The sequence below is a fragment of the Nilaparvata lugens genome, chromosome X, assembly GCF_014356525.2.
Source record: "Nilaparvata lugens isolate BPH chromosome X, ASM1435652v1, whole genome shotgun sequence".
Classification (NCBI taxonomy): domain Eukaryota; kingdom Metazoa; phylum Arthropoda; class Insecta; order Hemiptera; family Delphacidae; genus Nilaparvata; species Nilaparvata lugens.
In genome coordinates, this window is record NC_052518.1 from 77,729,380 (window position 1) to 77,751,211 (window position 21,832).

The 21,832-nt window shown below is 34.7% G+C and overlaps 2 protein-coding genes across 5 annotated transcripts in view; both read left to right on the plus strand.

Moving 5' to 3' along the window:
• The first annotated feature begins 10 nt into the window (after positions 1-10).
• LOC111063482 (uncharacterized protein KIAA1841 homolog) overlaps positions 11-21,832 on the plus strand; it is a 29,152-nt gene continuing 7,330 nt past the window's right edge. The window contains exons 1-7 of the mRNA XM_039441659.1: positions 11-1,944; positions 2,619-2,731; positions 16,029-16,145; positions 17,102-17,255; positions 18,408-18,674; positions 19,420-19,640; positions 19,950-20,011. Of these exons, the coding sequence (XP_039297593.1) occupies positions 1,097-1,944; positions 2,619-2,731; positions 16,029-16,145; positions 17,102-17,255; positions 18,408-18,674; positions 19,420-19,640; positions 19,950-20,011 (1,782 nt within the window). The 5' untranslated portion in view covers positions 11-1,096. The remainder of the gene's footprint in view (positions 1,945-2,618; positions 2,732-16,028; positions 16,146-17,101; positions 17,256-18,407; positions 18,675-19,419; positions 19,641-19,949; positions 20,012-21,832) is intronic.
• Positions 6,465-11,018, plus strand: LOC120354456. Of its 4 annotated transcripts, none has more exons than XM_039441657.1 (3): positions 6,465-6,480; positions 8,593-9,011; positions 10,593-11,018. In XM_039441657.1, the coding sequence occupies exons 2-3, from the start codon at positions 8,787-8,789 to the stop codon at positions 10,953-10,955; spliced, it is 588 nt and encodes a 195-aa protein (XP_039297591.1). In that variant the 5' UTR covers positions 6,465-6,480; positions 8,593-8,786; the 3' UTR covers positions 10,956-11,018. The 4 variants fall into 4 exon arrangements, with proteins under 4 accessions (XP_039297591.1, XP_039297590.1, XP_039297589.1 ...); XM_039441656.1 differs by lacking the exon at positions 6,465-6,480 and adding an exon at positions 6,494-7,872; XM_039441655.1 differs by lacking the exon at positions 6,465-6,480 and having other exon boundaries at positions 6,499-9,011; positions 10,593-11,016.

Below are 21,832 nucleotides of genomic sequence, written 5' to 3' on the forward strand. Positions count from 1 at the left end.
AATTTGGAAATCACTTGAAGAAATATTGCTGTCAAATCATTGGCTTGAAATGCTTTGTTATGGAAAAAATCTGGTGTGTAATATGAAAACTACAATATTGATATTCGGCCACATTTTATTGAGAAATTCTCTTACTATAATCCAAGTTTACCCTTCCATTTGTACAGTGATCATGCTTTACATGAGTCAACATCCAATTTCATTACCTATTCAATTCATCTGGAATCAAATAAGATCAAACTCAACTCCAAATAATAATGTTCAATCAGATAAAAAAGAAAATTTTATTATTTCGAAAGTTGTCTCTACCTTGAACATTTCTCAGTAATTCAATTATATTAAATTTCATAATGGTTCATAATACTTCATCCTGATTCTTTATATTCAATCGTTCTAAATAATAAATTTCCTATAAAAATATTTTGAACAGAGTAAAACTGTGATGAAAAGTGATAAATGACAAGCTTATTTCGATCAGTTATTAGCCTAAATTTAAATGTGGGAGACGAACATTGAAGGGTTCGCCTATTTCCCTCTCTCTCAATCGCTTAAATGAAAAGTGCTAGCTGTAAAAATAAATAAATTAACTCATATTAGGCCCTATTTTATGAACCATTCTTAGAACGAAACTTGACTGAACACTGAATTCGTCTTTGCTGCAAGTATGATTCTAGTACCTACCTAATTTTTCAATAGCAAAGTCGAACTCAACTAACTTGTTTTAAACCTTGCGCGGCAATAGATAAAATGAATAGTTCACATGAAAACGGAGAGCTTACTTGAAGACCATGGATCAGTATGTATATGCTGTAACTATAACAACTGGACCCCTCTTTATTCATAACGTCCCCACTTTTTTCCGTTGTCGTCATGCAGTGAGCAGTTGTTTGTTCAATACTCCCCTTCTGACAAAGTTTGATTCGATATGTTGTTAGTTTTGAACAGCGATTCTGTACGGTTACAAGAAATCATTTTTCATCATAGTTATTAATGAGAATGGTAATTTTTTTCATGAAGCAGAATTCTTAACTATTATTATAAACACTGAAAAAATTTCTCAATTCATTTGAAAGCTTTCAATTGTAGCCTAATAAAAATGTCTAAAAAGTTGGAACCGCTTCACAAATTTGATCGAAACAAGAGATCCTCACGATTGATTGAGAAAAAGTTTGTGATTACTCAGTCAAATAAAATTTCTTTGAAACAGTTCTTGGACTTTGTGTCGTCCGCATATCACATTAATGAAGCATTAGAGAATAATTTCTGCTCTTCAACCAGCTCGCATTTCGAATGGAATAACGTGATTAGCTGTGAGTTTTTTGAGGAATTGGTTTACAATGGAAGGCAAGATATATTTAGAGGTGTAGATGAGAACCCTGATTCTCAAAGTTTATTTGAAAACAATACATCCGAAGACACTTTGGAACATTTTATGAACTCTGTATCCGATCAAGGTACTGCCAATCCTTCAGTTGATCTAGTTTTAACGAATACTGAATCAGCATTTAATGTCCATGTGGAGCACAAAGCGAAGAAGAAAGCTTCAAATAATATTTCGTGTAATAATCACTCGCGTTCAAAATCAGAAAAAGTATCCGAAGCGGAAGAATCCTGCAAAAATGGCTCAGGAGACAAAGAGAAGGGTATACAAATTACAACTATGTATTCCGAAGAAAAATATAACAAGATATCGGATGGTAAAATAAACATGAAAGGTGCGGAGACCGTACTAAAAAACAAGTTGGATTATCTTCTTTCTGAAGCTGTTTTAGATTCAGTACTGCCATATCTTTCTAAACCAAACACAAATTCTAGTCAAATGAGGAAATTACTGTATAACATGGAAAGTAAGAAGCCTGAAAAATCTGCATCAATAACATTAGCTAGGGAAAATAAGAAAAAGTCTTTCTCACCTTCTAGGATTTCAACCTCTCCATCAAATGAGTGAGTAAACTATTATCATTTCTGTATGTAAGAATTTTAAGGTACTGTTCACTGACACATATCGTCATAACTCTCTGCATTTGTAGCTATAAAAATTGATTTTATTGGATATTCATTCATGAATACAGTATTGAGGAAGCAATATATCTTATTATATAATTTTTTTGTTAAAATTAAATATTTTTCATACTATCCACGAATGTACTCTTCAGAGCATAGTTGTTAGTGTTATACAGAATGTTTACGAAATGCCTACCAATACTGTATGGAATTGTTCCTGGTTACACCCAGTATAGTTGGGTACATCGTAAACATCCTATATAGTTGGGATAAGAAAAATACAATTTATATTGCCAATACCACTATATAGCCTATTTGTTTAAAAACACTTTATATTTCTGAAATTTTTAAAGTTGATAGTGGTATTGGCAAGATCAATGCTTTTTCCTTTTTACTATGAAGAATTACCTCAACATCTCCCATACAATCAAATTATTAGACATAATCAAAAGTCAGGCTTGTTATGAAATTGGTGTTTGTCAATATTTATTGATTGAAAAATTATTTACTTGAAAGAGATTTGGTTAGAAAAGATTTTGTAACTGCAATATTATTAATGACTAATATTTTGATTCTGTGATTAATCATGCTCATTAACTATTGTTTTTTTTCAGCATAGAAGTAGAAATTCATGTATGTGATGAAGCTAAAAATTTAAAAAAGGATTTCAGATGTTCCCAACGCCTGCTTATTTCAAAAATGGGTTATTTTGCTGAAGTAACTACTGGTAAGTAAATAAGTCTGTTTATACATTGATGAGTTCAATTTTTGCAATAATTAACGAGTAATTAATCACATTCAGATATGCTTTCCTAAAAATTTTTGCAAAGGAAATGAAATGCCGTAAAACTCTCTGTTGCAATGAAATTGAATGAAAATGTTTGTTTAGTAGTAATTATTTGTTAAAGGAGATGTTGAAGTCAATCATTTGATAAGAATAACTATAGTGAGGTCCACGTTATATTGCAAGTGTAGGAAGATAGGAGAACAGCGATGCCGATCCTCTGCCTTCCATAGAGGATAGCTGATATACCATGTCTGAATATTGACAATTAATTCTTGTTTATAGTAATTATCTTTTTTATTCTTCAGGAAATATAATTATTTTTCAATGATTAAATAATCAATTTCTATAATTGAGATTGAATATTTTGTTGATTATATTGTAAAAAAGATCTGGCAACGTTGCGGAGCTAGAAGGACATCACTATCTCTTTTTGTCGAATGATAGACAAGGTTAGCAACACCGTTAATAAAATACTACCATTAGGCCATAACGTGGACCTCACTTTAAAATTTAGGCCCAATAGTTTGTTGCAACATAACTCCCTACCAATATTCTCGGGAATTGTTCTTATGGGTACGAAACATTTGATCGAAATACAAAAAAAGATAATAGAAAACCTTGCAAATATGAAACTTATAGTATAACAGATAAAAGAAGAAGAACTAAGTATGTAACTAATACTGAAGAATTCAAGAAGGAAAGAAAAAAGAAACAAAGAAAAGAGAATTATGGAAACTTTGCAAATATGAAACTTATAAATAAAAACACTAGGTAATAAATTATGTAATACATAGGAAAGAAAAAAAAAGACAAAACTCAACAAACATAAATCTAACAAGTCCCGCCTGAACACACTGTCTGAATCAAAAAAATCTAATGCATTATTAAGCCTATTGTATAATCGAAGAGACCTAAACAGGGGAGCATTGTAACCACTGACCGTTCTACATCTGATAATATCAAAGGTGGGATGATCTCTGGAATTGAACGCAGGAACATGGAACCTGATCAATGAGAGCAGTGAAGGAGAAGAAAATCGACCCCTTAACAGACCATGCACGAAAATCAATGAGTCTCTCTCCCGTCGTAATCTCAATGATACAAAGTGAAAGGTACCTCTCAAACGGTCTGTAGGAAAACCCAAAGGACAGGATTGGCCGAAGCGCTTGTAATAGAGAAACCTCAAAAACTTATTCTGAACTACCTCAAGACCATGAGTACACAAATCAGTATAAGGGTTCCAAATCACAGAGCAATATTCCAACACACTCCGGACCAATGACACATAAACAGTACATATTGCATCAAGGTTATTGAAGTTAGCTGTATTCCTCATAACAAAACCTAGCATTTTATTGGCTCTAGCTATGCTATAGTCTTTGTGCACTGAGAACCTGAGACAGCTATCAAAGATTACACCCAAATCCTTACATGTATCGACTCTTTCCAGATTCATACCATGTACTTCATAAGAAAAGTTCATCTTCAAATTTTTTCTAGAGAATGAGATACACTTACACTTCCTAACATTCAAGTCTAGTCCATTGATAGAAGACCATCTAGCCAATCTGTCAAGATCTTGCTGCAACAAATTACAATCATTGGAGTTAGTAATCTCCATGTAGAGCTTTACATCATCAGCAAAGATCAAACATTTTGCTTTCTTTAACTGGAGAGGCAGTTCATTGATCAATAGAAGGAATAAAAGAGGACCGAGTACACTCCCCTGTGGAACTCCTGAAGTGCTGAAAAAGGGAGTTGATCTAGAACACCTGATCATAACATAATTGGTACGATGGAATAAGTAACTTCTGAAAAGATTCACAAGTTGCACACAAAAACCCAAATCATCAAGTCTCCTCAACAGTGCTCCCTGATCAACACGATCAAATGCTTTTGCATAGTCTGTGTAAATGACATCCACCTCACCTCCAGAATCCATTACCCTCGAAACATCCATAGTGAACTCCATCAAATTGGTGACCACAGACCTTCCAGGGAGAAACCCATGTTGACAGTCCGATATCAGCGAGGACGGGAGTAACACAAAATCTCACCATACAAGACACGCTCAAAAATCTTTGTGAAGACTGACAGCAGGGAGATTGGACGATAGTTATCAATCAGATCCCTTCTGCCAGACTTGAAAATGGGTATGTTAAAACTCAATTTGCATCATCCTTGATCTTTGAATTTAGCGCGTTGCCAGTATAGCCAACATTTGGCAGATTTAGTCTGCATTGTTTTCAATATTTGTATCTTTGTAATAATTTCAATTTGTTGTCTAGTATTATTTGATTAATTTCAAATTTGTCCTTTTTCACTTGCTTTTGAATAATATTTGTGTTTTGTATCTTTATTCTTGCATTTCTCACTTGCGGAAATCGTTGTAGGTAGGTTTTGCTCCACTCGGCTTGTGTGGCGCTGGTGTGCTGCTTCTTTGTTTTCAACTCGATTCCGGAATGTGGGAATTGGCCAGCTCTTGTTTTCAATTTTCGAATTTGAATTTATTCCAGCTGAATATTCAGTACTTTCATGTTTCATTGGCATATTTGCGATAAATATTGGCCTAATTCAATCAAACAACTTGTATGTCTTCACGGATTGTGTTTGAATCTCAAACTTCTGTTTGGATTTTGGGAAACTCAATCTCTCTCTACATCTCTCGAATCAATCTGCTACCGAATCTGTTCTACAATTCTACCTACGATCGAATCTACCGATAAAGGTCTGCAGTCTCTATTGACAGTCGAAATTGCATCCACTTTGGGGTTCCATATACCCTCCCACTCACTTGGTCGACTGTGCAATTTAGCATTCCACTTTGGGGTTACATATACCCTCCCACTCTCTGGCCGGTATGGTGATGATGATTTCCATTGCCGGAGCATTTCTTACAAATGCCTACAATCTTCGACAGCTTTCGACATCCTCAAGATACTCAGGTTGAGTAATTGTATATTCATCATAAATTTGTAATATAATCCATTCTTATTCATTCATCTGTCTATTTTCATTCATTCATTATCATTCATACTGCTATTGTTCATTTACTTATATAGATTTATCTTACTTATGAGCTGTGCCTGCAAAGGCAATCAAAGAGTTTGTCATTTCAGGACATTGAATAATATTCAAAATTTTGAATACAAAATCATTTTATTTTTTGAATTTGTTTCTTCACAATTTGAAAGTCTTTAAAATTGGCATCACATTCAACTTATGTATTTTGAAACTTACATCACAATTAATTCAACAATAAAAATAACAATTATTCACTACTTGATTTTGCAATTATTCGCATTACCTATTGTTTTGGTAGGATGAGTTGTATTCAGGACTCAGCCTACCTGGTCCTCTATTAATTTTGCTACCAGAAAAGTTATTTTGATAGATATCAGGCACATATTTATCATTATAAGTTTGGCCGTCTCCGGTCCGGATACTTCATATTGACATATGCTTAGAAAATACATTTATTCTTATTCATTATTTTACATCAATTGTGTAATGATTATTGTCTTATACTTTTATTCATAGTGTTTATTTCTGTATGTTCAAGGGTAATATTTGTATGGAGTTGCTCATACTGATACATTCAACCAAGCACTTATGTCATTGTTCCCAACAATTGGATACAACACCAGTAGCCATCCAGGGTAAGAGGAGGTCGAACATTTTCAATTGAGGTATCGTTCCAATTTTCAATATGCCTCCTAAAGGCAAACGAAACAGCCTTCTCACTGTGAGAAGTGGCATCATTAAAAATCTATCTTGGCTTTATACTGAATATTTTTATTTTAAAATCAATGATGAAAATAATTTTCAAAAACTACTAGCAGTCAAAACTAAATTGCTCAACTTTGAGCAGCGTTATGAAGAGATAAGCCTGGAATTTGATTCAGATGACATTGATGACAATGAACATCAAATTGTCACAGAAAAATTTTTAATGTTAATTGCTAATGTAAATACAATTTTGAAAAATTATGATTCACAGCAGCAAGTTGCTACATTTCAAGCACCGGCAATGGAACATCAGTCACCAAACTCCTCTCCAGTTCCCAAATCACCGGGGTCTGTAGATCATAATAGTGTAATCAACACAAATCAATCGCCATCTGCTTCAGTGACTGCTAATAATGTCAATTCTCTGCCTTTGCAACCCACTATGCCTATTTATCAAGGTCTACAATTACCAATGGTACCGTTACCAGAATTTTCAGGTTCCTTTGATTCATGGCTTGAATTCCGTGATACCTTTTCCAATATGGTTATTGAAAACCAAACTTTGGCTCCAGCTACAAAGCTGTATTATTTGCGCAAAGCTCTCAGTGGTGAAGCCCTTGCACGCATTCAGAATATTCCTCCAGGGAATGGAAACTTTGAGCTTGCATGGAATCTGCTTACACAGAGGTACAATAACCCCAGATTAATTGCAAGTACCCACATTCAAGGTATTGAATCACCCCCAGCACTCAAGAAAAATTGTTCCAAATCTCTTAGAGCTTTCATTGATCACTGTAAATGTCACATTAATGATTTAGAAGCGCTCAAATTGGATGTTCAAATTAAAGATTTACTTTACATGCAAAAAATCACTTTTCAACTTGACTCTAATATCTTGCGCGAATGGGAAAAACGCATTGAAATAAATGAAATCCCTACTATGGATAAACTGTGGGAATTTCTTGAAAATCAATGTAAGGTAATGGATGCTATTTCATCTCATAGCCCCTCAAATCCACCAACTAATCAAAAGGTTTTTACTCAAGCTACTTCAAATGCACCCAATGTTAGGCAAAATACTCGTCCTTTTGCTCAAAATAATACTCTGAATAATTTTCAGCCATCAGTATCCTGTCAATTTTGCAATGATCGATCTCATGGGATTTTCAAATGTGTCAATTTTTCAAAGATTCCCATCAATCAACGTTATGATGCAATCAAAAGGAAAGGGTTGTGTTTCAATTGCCTTAATCCTTACACTGACAATCACAACTGCTCTTCTAAGAGATGCCAAAAATGTGATAAGCGACATCACACTGTTCTACATGATTCCTTTACTAGCAATTCAGGAGGTAAGAATGTTGTTTCTAATGTGATTCAGTCTCAGAATGAGTGCACCGTTTCTAGTGCCCATTCATCTTCAGCATCAAATTCAGTTAGTTCACAATCTGATAATTCAGAAACAACAGTTGTTTCACATGCTGCTTCATCCATCATTTCTAATAATAAGTCATCAGTTCAAGTATTACCTACCACAGAGGTTCTGGTTGTTAGTTCAAATGGTGAATTAATTGCATGTAATGCTTTAATGGACACAGGAAGTGATTGTTCACTCATCACTCAAGAGTTGGCTGATAGATTAGCTCTTCCTTCTCGTCATGTAACTAATCTGATTAATGGAGTGTCCAGTATGCAAGCCAAATCTACAGTTGTTCACTCAGTATTAATAAAATCATCTGATCATACTTGGTCAACGCAACAAGAATGTATTGTTGTTGAGAAATTTGCCTCATGTATTCCTCGTGTCACAATTGATCTTAACTATTACAAGATTCCAAGCAATATTCGACTTGCAGATCCAAATTTTCATAAATCTAAGAAAATTGATATCCTATTGGGTATTGACGTTTATGCCGCAATCATGACTGGCAATCAAATTATTGTGTCACCTGATGTTCCAATCCTACAAAATACAAAACTTGGCTGGATTGTTTTTGGCTCTTGTCAATTACCTAAATCAGTGTCACTCAAAAAATCATCTAATCAATTTGTTACCAATTTTGTCTCCACAGCTGAAGTCTCCAATCAGTTGGAAACCTTCTGGAAGCTGGAAGAAGTCTCTTCAGTTATTCCTGTCTCTCCTGAGTGTGCTAGGGTTGAAGCACACTACAAAGAAAATACCATCAGGCATGAAGATGGTCGTTTCCAAGTGTCCTTACCTCGCAAGGATTCATTTGCCACCCTTGGTCATTCAAGGACTCAAGCTATGAAACGTTTCCATTTATTGGAAAAAAGATTTCTTAAAGAACCTGAGCTCAAACCTCAATATGTTGAATTTATGCAGAAATATGAAGATTTAGGTCACATGCACCCTGTACCGCCACCAGCCCCTGAGGAACAAGTCTATTATATTCCACATCACGCTGTCTTCAAGCCTGACTCCACTACAACCAAAACAAGAGTTGTGTTTGATGCTAGCGCCAAAACATCAACCGGAATTTCTCTCAAGCCTGTCTCCATTCCAAATTTGGAACTTTGTGGTGCCTTAGTATTATCACGACTCATTAACAAAGTTGTAAGTGCTTTGAATTCTCTTGATTTGACTATTTCAGGTGTTTTTCTCTAGTCAGATTCTCAAATTGTCTGCAAGTGGTTGCAGTCTCCTCCTGACAGAAAGTCAATTTTTGTTTCATTGAGAGTAGGTGAAATCCAAGAATCTACCTCACAGTATGTCTGGAACTATGTGAAATCATCTCACAATCCAGCTGATTTAATTTCTCGTGGCATGATTCCTAGTGAATTAGCAAACAACAAACTCTGGTGGCATGGTCCCCCATGGTTGGCTGATCCAACTGATAGTTGGAGGTCATTCTCTTCTCATGTAGCTATTCTAGCTCCCAATACAGTTCTTGTAAATACTGCAGTTGTTTCACCTTTATCCATTATTTCTGAACGTGTTTCCAATAGTTTTAAAATTATTCGTGTCACTGCTTATGTTCTGCGTTTTTTACATAACATTTGTCAGAAAGTTGCTGATCGCCGTACTGACGCCCTTTCAGTTGATGAAATTGAAGATGCTGAAATTCATCTATTGAAGGCCATTCAAGCTGAAGCATTCCACAAGGAGTTGGAAATTTTATGTGCAAATGATGAGTTGAATGCCTCCAGTAAGTTTCATTCTTTGTCTTTGTTCATTCACTCTGATGGCCTCATAAGAGTAGGAGGACGTTTAGCTAATGCTAATATTGATTTTGATTTCAAGCATCAGATATTGCTTCCTGCCAATCACAAATTCACCAAGGCACTGATTTTTTATCATCATAACAAATTGTGTCATGCTGGTGAGCAAGCAACCATGGCTGCAATCAGACAACGGTTCTGGATACCATCAACAAGGCGTACTGTTAAGAATGTTCTGCGAAAGTGTATCAAGTGTTTTCGTTTCACTCATACTCAAGCTGCACAATTGATGGGTCAATTGCCCTCTGTGCATGTAAATATTGATTTTCCATTCATGAATGTTGGTCTAGACTATGCTGGACCTTTTAGTCTCCGTATTGGTGGTCCAAAGTCACGGACATTTGGTAAAGCCTATTTTGCATTTTTCATTTGCATGATAACTCGTGCTGTACATATAGAAGTAGTATCAGAGCTGTCCACTTCAGTCTTTCTGGCTGCTCTCACCCATTCCATCTCAAGACGAGGTATTCCAAGGAATATATATTCAGACAATGCTACCACTTTTGTGGGTGCAAATAATGATCTCAAAGAGTTAGGTGACTTCCTCAACTTGCCTAGCAATCAACAAATACTTCAAAATTCAGCTGCATCTTTGCACATTCAAAGGAATTTCATTCCCCCAAGAGCTCCTCATCATGGTGGTCTGTGGGAGAGAGGAATAAGAAATTTCAAGAGTATATATAAAATTATTGCTTTCAAACATATTTGGAATTTTGAAGAAATGTGTACTCTTTCTGCACAAGTTGAAGCTATTTTGAATTCTTCACCTATTGTTCCATTGTCTGAGGACCCTCTTGATCTTCAATTTTTGTCACCTGGGCATTTTCTCATTGCGCGCCCACTCAATGCTTTGCCTTCTCATAAGCAGAAATTCAAACATGTGAATTTTCTTGCACGTTGGAATAGACTTGCTGAAGTCACAAAGGAATTTTGGCAACAATGGTCTGAAGAATATTTAGTTACTCTTCGGAAAAGACATAAATGGTCTTCTTCATCACCCAATCTTCAAGTTGGCACTCTTGTGCTATTGAAGGATCCTGGGACACCACCAACACTCTGGAAGCTTGGACGTATTACAGAGGTTTTCCCTGGCTCCGATGACAAGGTTAGAGTCATCCAGGTTCTAACTGATTCTGGTGTTTTCAAACGTTCTATTGCTAGTGTTGCACTTTTGCCATTAGATGATAGCGAATGATGCAAATCTCTTTAACATATTTTTTTTCTTTCTTCTTTGTTTTACAATTCTTCTAATTGCAAAACGGGGCCCAGTCTATGTTAAAACTCAATTTGCATCATCCTTGATCTTTGAATTTAGCGCGTTGCCAGTATAGCCAACGTTTGGCAGATTTAGTCTGCATTGTTTTCAATATTTGTATCTTTGTAATAATTTCAATTTGTTGTCTAGTATTATTTGATTAATTTCAAATTTGTCCTTTTTCACTTTCTTTTGAATAATATTTGTGTTTTGTATCTTTATTCTTGCATTTCTCACTTGCGGAAATCGTTGTAGGTAGGTTTTGCTCCACTCGGCTTGTGTGGCGCTGGTGTGCTGCTTCTTTGTTTTCAACTCGATTCCGGAATGTGGGAATTGGCCAGCTCTTGTTTTCAATTTTCGAATTTGAATTTATTCCAGCTGAATATTCAGTACTTTCATGTTTCATTGGCATATTTGCGATAAATATTGGCCTAATTCAATCAAACAACTTGTATGTCTTCACGGATTGTGTTTGAATCTCAAACTTCTGTTTGGATTTTGGGAAACTCAATCTCTCTCTACATCTCTCGAATCAATCTGCTACCGAATCTGTTCTACAATTCTACCTACGATCGAATCTACCGATAAAGGTCTGCAGTCTCTATTGACAGTCGAAATTGCATCCACTTTGGGGTTCCATATACCCTCCCACTCACTTGGTCGACTGTGCAATTTAGCATTCCACTTTGGGGTTACATATACCCTCCCACTCTCTGGCCGGTATGGTGATGATGATTTCCATTGCCGGAGCATTTCTTACAAATGCCTACAATCTTCGACAGCTTTCGACATCCTCAAGATACTCAGGTTGAGTAATTGTATATTCATCATAAATTTGTAATATAATCCATTCTTATTCATTCATCTGTCTATTTTCATTCATTCATTATCATTCATACTGCTATTGTTCATTTACTTATATAGATTTATCTTACTTATGAGCTGTGCCTGCAAAGGCAATCAAAGAGTTTGTCATTTCAGGACATTGAATAATATTCAAAATTTTGAATACAAAATCATTTTATTTTTTGAATTTGTTTCTTCACAATTTGAAAGTCTTTAAAATTGGCATCACATTCAACTTATGTATTTTGAAACTTACATCACAATTAATTCAACAATAAAAATAACAATTATTCACTACTTGATTTTGCAATTATTCGCATTACCTATTGTTTTGGTAGGATGAGTTGTATTCAGGACTCAGCCTACCTGGTCCTCTATTAATTTTGCTACCAGAAAAGTTATTTTGATAGATATCAGGCGCATATTTATCAGGTATTACCTTGGAAATCTTCCACCTTGTAGGAAATAAACCTTTCGCCAAAGATAAATCGAATATATATTTCAATGGGTCAACCAACACATCTCTGCAACCTTTCACTATGAATGCAGGAACCTCATCCTCACCAGGAGTAGTGAGTGGCTTCATTCTATTAATTGCCCTCCTTATGCTCTCAACAGAAACTGATGAAACAGCTAATGAACTGGAAGCCAAATCCCTTCTAATTCCATTTTCCTCACTAATCTGATTCACGTTATCACTAAAGGTGCAAGTAATTGGAGTATAAACCGACTTGAAGTACTCAGCAAAACCATCGGGCAATTCAGATCCCACAAAGGCCCTATCACCGAGCTCCATCCTCTGACAGATCCCCTTAGCCTCACGCTTACTATTCACAAACTTCCAGAACTCCTTCGACTCACCCTTGATATTCCTCTGTACCCTAGTCATATACTCATCATGAGAACGGGATATGAGATTCTTCAACTCTCTTCTAATATCGTTGAACCGATTTCTATGATAGGCCGAAAAATTTTTCTTCCGTGCGAGTTTGTTTTTCCTCTTAATCATCTGTATGATATTCCGATTAAACCAAGGAGTATACTTCGAGTTAATTGCATTGACACGTTTTTTTGGGATGGTGAGATCAAAACATGAATATATGATTGAATAAAAAAGATCTACCGCTGAATCAACATCTTTAATACTATAAAGCACCTGCCAATTTTAATCTCTAAGGATATTGTAAAGAGAAAGATAGTCCGCTCTCCTGAAATCATACTTCAACTCCCCATCAGATTGATGCTGATGACTCCCCCGACTCAACTGGACACCCGTCAGCAATTCCATGCTCAGAGCTGGGTGATGGCTTATCATACAAAAGTGAAACTTTGCACAACCATAATCATTTATGACAAATAGTCATAAAGCTACAAAAAAATGTTTTGAAAATTTATACATCACAATGACGGCCGTTTAAAATTTCATTTCTTAAATAACAAAAAACGGTTGATTTTACAAAAAATACAAGAATAACTTTTTTAGTAAACTCAATTACAAAAAGCAATTGGCACCTCATTTTCCAAGATTGAACGTATAGCCGCCTATTAAGTGAGATATGGCAGCTATAGTTATAGGTATCCTACCTTCAAAAGGTTATGTAACGTTTTATTATTGTTTGGAAAAATCTAAAATCGCTCACAAATAACATGCAAAGCAGATGGAGATTGTTGCATTATTGAGGCAGACTTTAGCAGCATGCCTTTTGGCGTGCACTGTAACAAATCTCTAGCGGTTACCTATCACTAAAGCTGCTATGTCTCACTTAATATTCATTTGATCTTGGAAAATGAGGTGTCAATCGATTTGTAATTAAATTCAATAAAATAGTGGGCATTGGAAACGAGACGGGACCACCGAAAAAAAAATGTACAGGTGGAAGTTTTAGTGACCCTTCAGCGGTCTACTATTGTTATCAAATTTTGACAGTTTTGTGGCCTATTGTTGATGAATCAAAAGTTTCCCACTCGGAGAAATATATTGGTGGACAATCCTAGTCACTATCAGCTGTAAACCAGCGTTAGCTCACAGTGATTGAATAAACAAACATATTACTGTATCGATGATAAGTACAAATTTGGTTAAACTGAGACCAAGGCAAATATTAATGTAAATAATGAGACTTACAGTATATACAGATTAATGAAATTTATATCATGGACGTACATTTTCGCTTTAGCGAAAGATTAGATAAAAATTAGATTACCTGTATATAAAGATAAAGATTACCTGTATGTAAAGATTAATGAAATTTATATCGTGGACGTACATTTTCGCTTCAGCTGCATGTCAGCATGAATCCTCAACCTTCAAGACTCGTGTTGGCCCTCAAGTAAGCAGGCCCCCAAGCAGACGCCCGAAGTACGAACAAATTCGATGTGTATAAAGATGCCGCTTTGGTCACATGCATCACTGTCATCACGACCACTAGAGGGCGGTCGTGAATAGTTGAGGCAACAGACGACCGCTACATGCACGGCGTCCGCACAATAGTTTAATTATTGATGAGTGGGTAAAGATTTTTGTGTACTGGAATATGGGCTTAAGTACACTCAGCAAAAAAATTCCCATTTTTCGACCGAATTTGAATTATGATGAAGAGTGAAGTGTAGTAGATACTATGAAATCTGAGCATTGTGTCAAAAGCTATAAGTATTTGAAAATTTTTATCCTTGAGGTTTTCCAATGCGCGGCTCTCCACTAAGAAATATACTGAAATGGAGTGCATCTAACGGGTGATTCTCATATAGGACATAATCTCATGAACTTATATCATTGTGCGAAATATCAATGTGAGGGCAATGTAGTTTGTTGGTGATGAGGGTTGAAGCTGAAAATTAGGTGTTTTCACAATACAAGGAGCATTGTTGGCAGGTGTACCTGGAAATCTATATGAGAATAGAGCGCTCTACCTGATCTCAGATTGTAGAGCACAAAAATACGCCCAGAGGGATTTTTAATTATACATCTAAATGGTAACAATCGGAAGATATTGTTGATCAAAAACTAAAATTCATCAGAATTTATTTTTTCTTTAAATCTTACTCATTTTCGAAAAATCATAACTCAGTACTGATCGGAGATAGAGAGTTCCGAATGATATAATTTTATTCACAATTTGATAATCTAAAAAAGGCGATAGCAAATTTTTCTGTCCGACTTCTGGATTTGGCAGAAATAGCTGAAAACTATTTAACTGGTAAATGAACCGAAAATACGAAGTTTTTGGGCCACTGTGACTGTATCTATCACAAGAAAATTTTGCATGAAGAAATTGGTTCTGGACTACTCTCATGTATCCAAATAATATATTAAAAAATCAGAACTACAATATAAATTGCAAGCACACCCCCTTTTTTATGTCTGTATTGACTGTACTATAAGTGTCTTCTAGTAAAGAGAAGGGGTCACTAATGAGGGTAATGAAGCGTGATAGAGGAGAGTTGAAGTATGAACCTTTTTCAACCTTCATGGAACAATACATACAGGTCAGGTAGTGCGGCACCGTCTCGTTCCCAAAACCCAAAAAAGTTATTCTTGTGATTTTTGGACTAGTTATGACTAATTGTCATAAATGATTATTCAAAGTTTCACTTTTGCATGTTCAGCCATTATTTAGAAAACAATTATAAGTGAAAAATGGTGGCTGCGTGAGTAACTAATGACTTTCAAACAGTTTGAAAATTATATTTAGATATGTTTCGTACCCAGAAACAATGCACTGGAATATTAGTACAGGGAGTTTGGAACACTATGTATGTTTATTCTTGTTCCCCAGCCATATACTTTTTTTAATCTCTTTTCTGTATAGGGCTACTTGTAATACAAATATAAAGAAAAATAAAAATCTCAGTACCCTTTTTATTACAACATGTTGTGATAAAATGTTTCTAATAAGGGTACTGAGATTTTTATTTTTCTTTATATTTATCTTATACTTTGTGTTACAATACTATAAGACAAGTTATATGTGTTTTTAATTGACTAGGCATTACATTATTTTATTTTATATGTTTATGATAATTTTATTTTATTATTATATTTTACATGTTTATGAACATTTTTATGTATTCACATTTTTTTTCCATTACCTTTGCGAAGCAGAGACTTTATGTGGACATCGTTCACAGTAAAAAGACAACAATTATAGATTTTATTCTTAATTCAAGGGCAACGGCTGCAAGACATGGACATTTCAGTTCACTGTGATGTTAACATTTTTGAGTGGCTAATGAATTGGTGTCAAAAGGATAATTCTTCCCCAAGAGGCTCCGTGCCTACCCTGGGTAAGAAAACCCATAATTTTTCAATTACAACTAATATAAGGTAAGTGGAATCCTTAATATTTGAGGCATTCTAGTGAAGAGTGCAGAATGTAAAATTTGTTATTCAGGGCTACTTGTATGTACAATAAAAGTTAAAAACCAAAGCACCCTTTTAATATTTAATTTTTCCCACAACTGCTCATGAAACACTTATTATATACCGTACTGAAAACTCATTGTTATACAGTAGTAATTTACGTCACAAGTCCGGTAACGGTAATTTACCGCATGAGTATGATCGTTTCTGCCCGAAACAAAGACGTTGCCATACAAGTTACATACAATATTTTTGTCATACTTTTTCAAAAAAGAATAATATTGAGAAACAGAAACCATTGCCTGCTGCTGCTGGAATTACTGCATTCTATAAACATAACCTAGCCCATAAAGATAACTCAAATGAGTTCTTATAACTTTAAACTTATTTCATAATGTCTAATAATGTATGTTATATTTTCACAATAATCTTCAAGTTATCAACAATATTATTAGCAAGTTAAAATTTTTATTATCAAATTGCAACTTTAGACCACCGCTACCTGTATATTATTTTACCAACTATGAAAGCTGGCTGAAATCTACTATATGCTCTGTTTACTTAGTGATTGATAGGTATTTTAAACTATTGGATATTGTAGAGCAATAAATTCTGAAGGAAAAATGGCCAATCAGTTGATAGTCCAAAGTCAAAATTTATTGAGATATTTGAAAAAAATAACAAATTTGCACACTCCATACTTTTGGAGTATAACTTATGGTTTTGTAATATATTTCAAGATACTCATACTTAGAAGAACTTTCTCTAATAGAAATTCACAACTGTCATCAATGCAATAAACTTTTATTGGCTTAAAAAGTGTTATCCAATAGTTTCTGATAATTTTAAAATCAATTAACAAATAGCTTTATGTTTCCAGATGCTACAAATGTTGTGCCGATTTTAGTGTCTGCTTCTTTCCTACAAATGGATCCTCTCCTCGAAATCTGCCTTCATTACTGTAGGAACAACATAAACGAAATAATCAAATCGCCAGCTAATATCAGCTGTCTCAATGATAGTATTGTTACCAGGTTTGATTGAAAATTTTCTATTCTTCATAAAAACATTATTCCTCATTTCTATTCTATCCATGAATTTTTACGACTGCAGTATTCATCTATCTATATTCATTCAAAGTGAAATTGCTAGTGACAGATTTCCTGAGATGACACTACTGACTATCAGGGAGTCCTAGTGAATGGAGAGTATTCAACTCTATTTGATATAACCTGTGAAATTGGTATAACACATATAACACATATAGAAGTGTATTCCAATTCGGAGGTTACATAAAATTGAGTATTATTTAATCATACATCAACAGTATTGCTTCAGATTATCATAATTTAATATAATATTTGTATATTGCTCCAATATATTTCTAATTATTCATTTTGTAAGAAATTCCATGGTTGAATAACTGTACTTGAAATCAGAGGCGCCCATCTCTTCAAGGCAAAAAGCTCACCTCCTCAATGTCCCCTTCCTTCAGCCACATAAATACTGAAAATGCATTATACTTTTTGGACCAATGAGGATCAAAATAACATAATATTTCTAATTTACCCCACAAATACAATAAAAAATTAATATTATTGATTTTGTGGAAATAATGAGTTGTGATTTTTTTTTTGAATTTACATCCAGCACACAGTAGCATACCTATGATACCGTGATTTACTAAGTATGCCAACATTTTGTAACTAATGTTGAATTTTTAAAAAAATGTGTTCATAATTATGCAAGAAATATCATGAAGTTACCCTTATCAAAAACGTAACACGTGCATGGAACTTTGGAGGATTTTCATAGAATGACTGCGATATCTCAGTCGAATAAGGCGTTATCAACCTTTGAATTATCATTTGCTGCATAGGAACCAGGGCCATGGAGAGACCATTTTGTGTTTTTTGCTGTTATTTATAAGTTCCTCTAATGTAAAAAATGATGCTAAAAAATTGCTTCCTAGTCATATATGGCTATAAATCATTCGATCATTATTACCACAAAATAAGGAGGGACTCCTTTCCTAATATTTGTTTCCAAACATTTTTCCTCACTCCATAGTAGCATCCAAGCAGTGAAAGCTTATTTGGGCATCACTCTGGTTTCATTAGAATTGCATTTCTGTTTATTGATCTTATAGTCCATGTTTTCATACTTATGAGACTGATATTGTGCAGGTTAGCAAACATGTTTTCGAATGTAGAATTGGAAAACTTGAGAGATAAAAGAGACAAGATCCGGTCAAGATTGTACTGCAAGATGATATTGGCCCTCGCTCATCCTGAACCAGAGCCATGGAGAGGCCACTTTGTGTCATTTGCTGCTATTTATAAGTGTCTCTATTGTAAAAAAATGATACTTCAAAAAATTGCTTCAATGATAACGTGCATACCCAATCGCATGCGAATGGACTTCAAAGGCAATCTGGTTGGAATGCACGCTCGGTAGGTGTTTTTCTCTAATCACGAGCTGTTTTCTGTCGATCTATAGATACCGTCTAATTTTATTGTTACTTCTTACTTCAATAAGAAGTATAGATTGCTAATATCTGCCACTGTAGTTACATGTCTAGAGTGACTCCCTTTAAAATTTTTAAATATTCCAAAGATAAATTACTCAAGGACGAATTACTTTGAAAGTTTCTGAAAGGTACTTTAGCAAACCTGTAGATTATACACATATTTTAGAGTTTTTTTCTGTAAGAAATGGAATATGAGCAGATTCCACAGATAACTGCTATGATACTATACTTCTGATTGGATAAAGACGGCGTTACTATCACCATACATGATTTATTCACGGTGCTAATATCATCAATAATATAAATATTATATTATAAATGTAAATTATACGCAAAATAATAATATAATTTGATTGAGCTTTGAATGCAAATATCAATTCAATGATTTAGATAGTTTAATATTAATTTTTAGTAGGCCTATATAAATGTGTTAATTTTATGGTGTGGAATGACAGTTTTATTAATTTCTTTGTAAGGTAATGAAAATTTATTCGATTTATGAATTCAAATTTGACAATGCTTCAAGATCCATCTATGTGTCAATACATAGGCTACATAATACATGATAAACTGTATATGGTTATTATTTTACAAGTTATAATTTTGATACCGGAAGTATTTATGTGTGATACTGACAGGCCAAACTAATTTTAATGTTTTTTTTTTAGAGATGGATCCTGGAATATTACTGAGTATGTACGTAGTCTGAAAGCTGACCTGATGTGTTGGAGAAAAGTGTATTGGCACATGTGGACCAAAGGCCACTTTTTATATTGTTTGAGTTGTCAAAACTATTATCCAGTCTATTATTATGATCAGTGTTGGTATCACCCCGAGAGTCCTCAGTTTTTCTCCATGGAGCAACAGCGTTCAACCACTTTTCCAGTTGGTAGGTTCGCTTCAGAGTATAAGTTTACTATGTAATTGCGTGAGGCCAATGAATAAAGATTCCTCCTCCCTGGAGGCCACTCGACCTGGAGGCTACATCGAGTGTAGACTCACAGTGTGTGGTTTGTTGTTCACGGAAAAAATTAGTTACACTTTCAAAAAAGTTATGGCTAAATAATTGAATTTTCCGAGTACATTTTTCATAAGGTTGTTTTGTAAAAAAGAGTCCTTCTGATTGTTTTATTGATAAAATTCATTGAACAAAAACTTTGAAAATTTAAATTAATTAATAATGGCTCCTCCATTCCAGGTCGTTACCCATGCTGCGGCGTCAAAGCATATCGGTTTGAGTCCCTGCAGAACCCGAAAAAGGTAGCCTATCTAATATTTTTAGAATAGTAAGCAACGCAGGCAGGTTGGCAGTTCTGAGGTGTCAGTTCATGAAGTGTGGGCTTTCTCTCTACTCAATTTCATAATTTTCTACAGTATATTACGTGAAGTTCTTGTGATAGTGATAGAACTATTGGATTATGTTTGCTGTGCCGACGCCATTGCTTGGAACGTGAGATTTGTGTTTCGATTTTGAACTAACACCATGTTGGATAACCTCTATTCATATTGGACCAAAGACCTTAAAGATAGCCTACCTCTTTAAGGTCTTTGTACTGGACCACTGAACAAGCAAGTTACCGAATTTTTTACTGGATCACGAAAAACACTAGCGTACAGGACTTGTCACTCTCATAGCACTGACCTCACAGATTTGTCGTCTGCTTGATACTTACCACATAATATTATAAACTCATATCTTGAATCAGCTAAAATCACTTCACTTGTATGGGCTACTTTATTCAAATTAATAAAAACAATAATATAAAACATGTAGTACCCTTTTTTATTTTAACTTGAAAATGGCCAAAGTAGGTCGAAACTAGTCGTTGAAATGTGTCAAAGGTTTAAAATGTTTCAAATAAAAAGAGTACTACTTGTTTTATATTGTTATTATTGATCTTAAATCAGCTGTAATATTAGTGCTACTCTTACACAAACACACTTTCTTCAAGATCTTTGTAAACGAACTTTTTTGAACCGAAAAACTGGAGTGTGGCTGCTGCCAGCTGGATTGCTACTGATTCCATTTGACAGCAAATAAAAAGCGTTAATCGTCACCCCTTATCATCACCACTACCACCAGCAAAATACCGAGATTGATTAACTTACAACAACGAAACCTTCAATCTCCGATCTCCAAAACATTATTTTTTGATCTTCAATTATAAGAGAATGGTTTCTGATTTTTGTTGAATAAATTTAGTCTTTTTCATTCCCGTTACAGTGTAATTCTAAGCGACTTCTATGGAGTTCCATGTTTAATTTCCTTTAAAGAGGCTTTTTTGTTAGTTCTATCGCACCTATTACATCTCAAGGATGGAAATGTTGAGAATGGAAGAAATTTTCAGCAATATACAACGAAATATGATTGAGTAATTGACAAGTATTATTCGCGAAGAAATCAGTGCATTGTTCATCAAATAGAAGATTAAGGCAAAATGGAGGAGAAAAATTCTAAGTTGAGAATGGAAATTATTAAGCTTAAAGTAGCGACGGAGACGTGTAAAAGAAGGAATAACTTGATATTTTCCGGTGTTGAACAAATGAATGGGGTGAATTTTAAAATTATCATGGATTTGTGTAATAAGGTGATACTGGTTGATATAGGTGAGGCTGCCTTGGATGGAGTGTGCCGTGTAGGCCGGGCCACAAATACAGCTCGTCCCTTACGTGTGACATTCGTCACCAATAATAAAAAGACTCGTGTGCTTGCCAATGCAAAAGCTTTGAAAGGAAGTAGGATATAAATATTTCACACGACTTTGTCAGAGAGGCTAGAATAAGTTGGCAGATTTCATAGATATTAGTAGGAAATTGAACCGGTGCGGTAAGAATTCAAAAAATAAATCATCAAAAATAAATTCTCGATAGTAAACTCAGTTGGGTTCCTCATTTACATGGGCTCGAGAACTAATTGAGGAAATTGATCTACACGTCTTCTCACAGCTAAGCAGTTTACTGACAGTGTACCGTACTTCGCATATGTGCAGTCACTTTTGCAGTATAGGGGGTGGGGATGAGTCAATAATGTCTGTTAAAGACAGGGGATGAGTCAATAATTGTAGCCTCTTTTTTACTTCA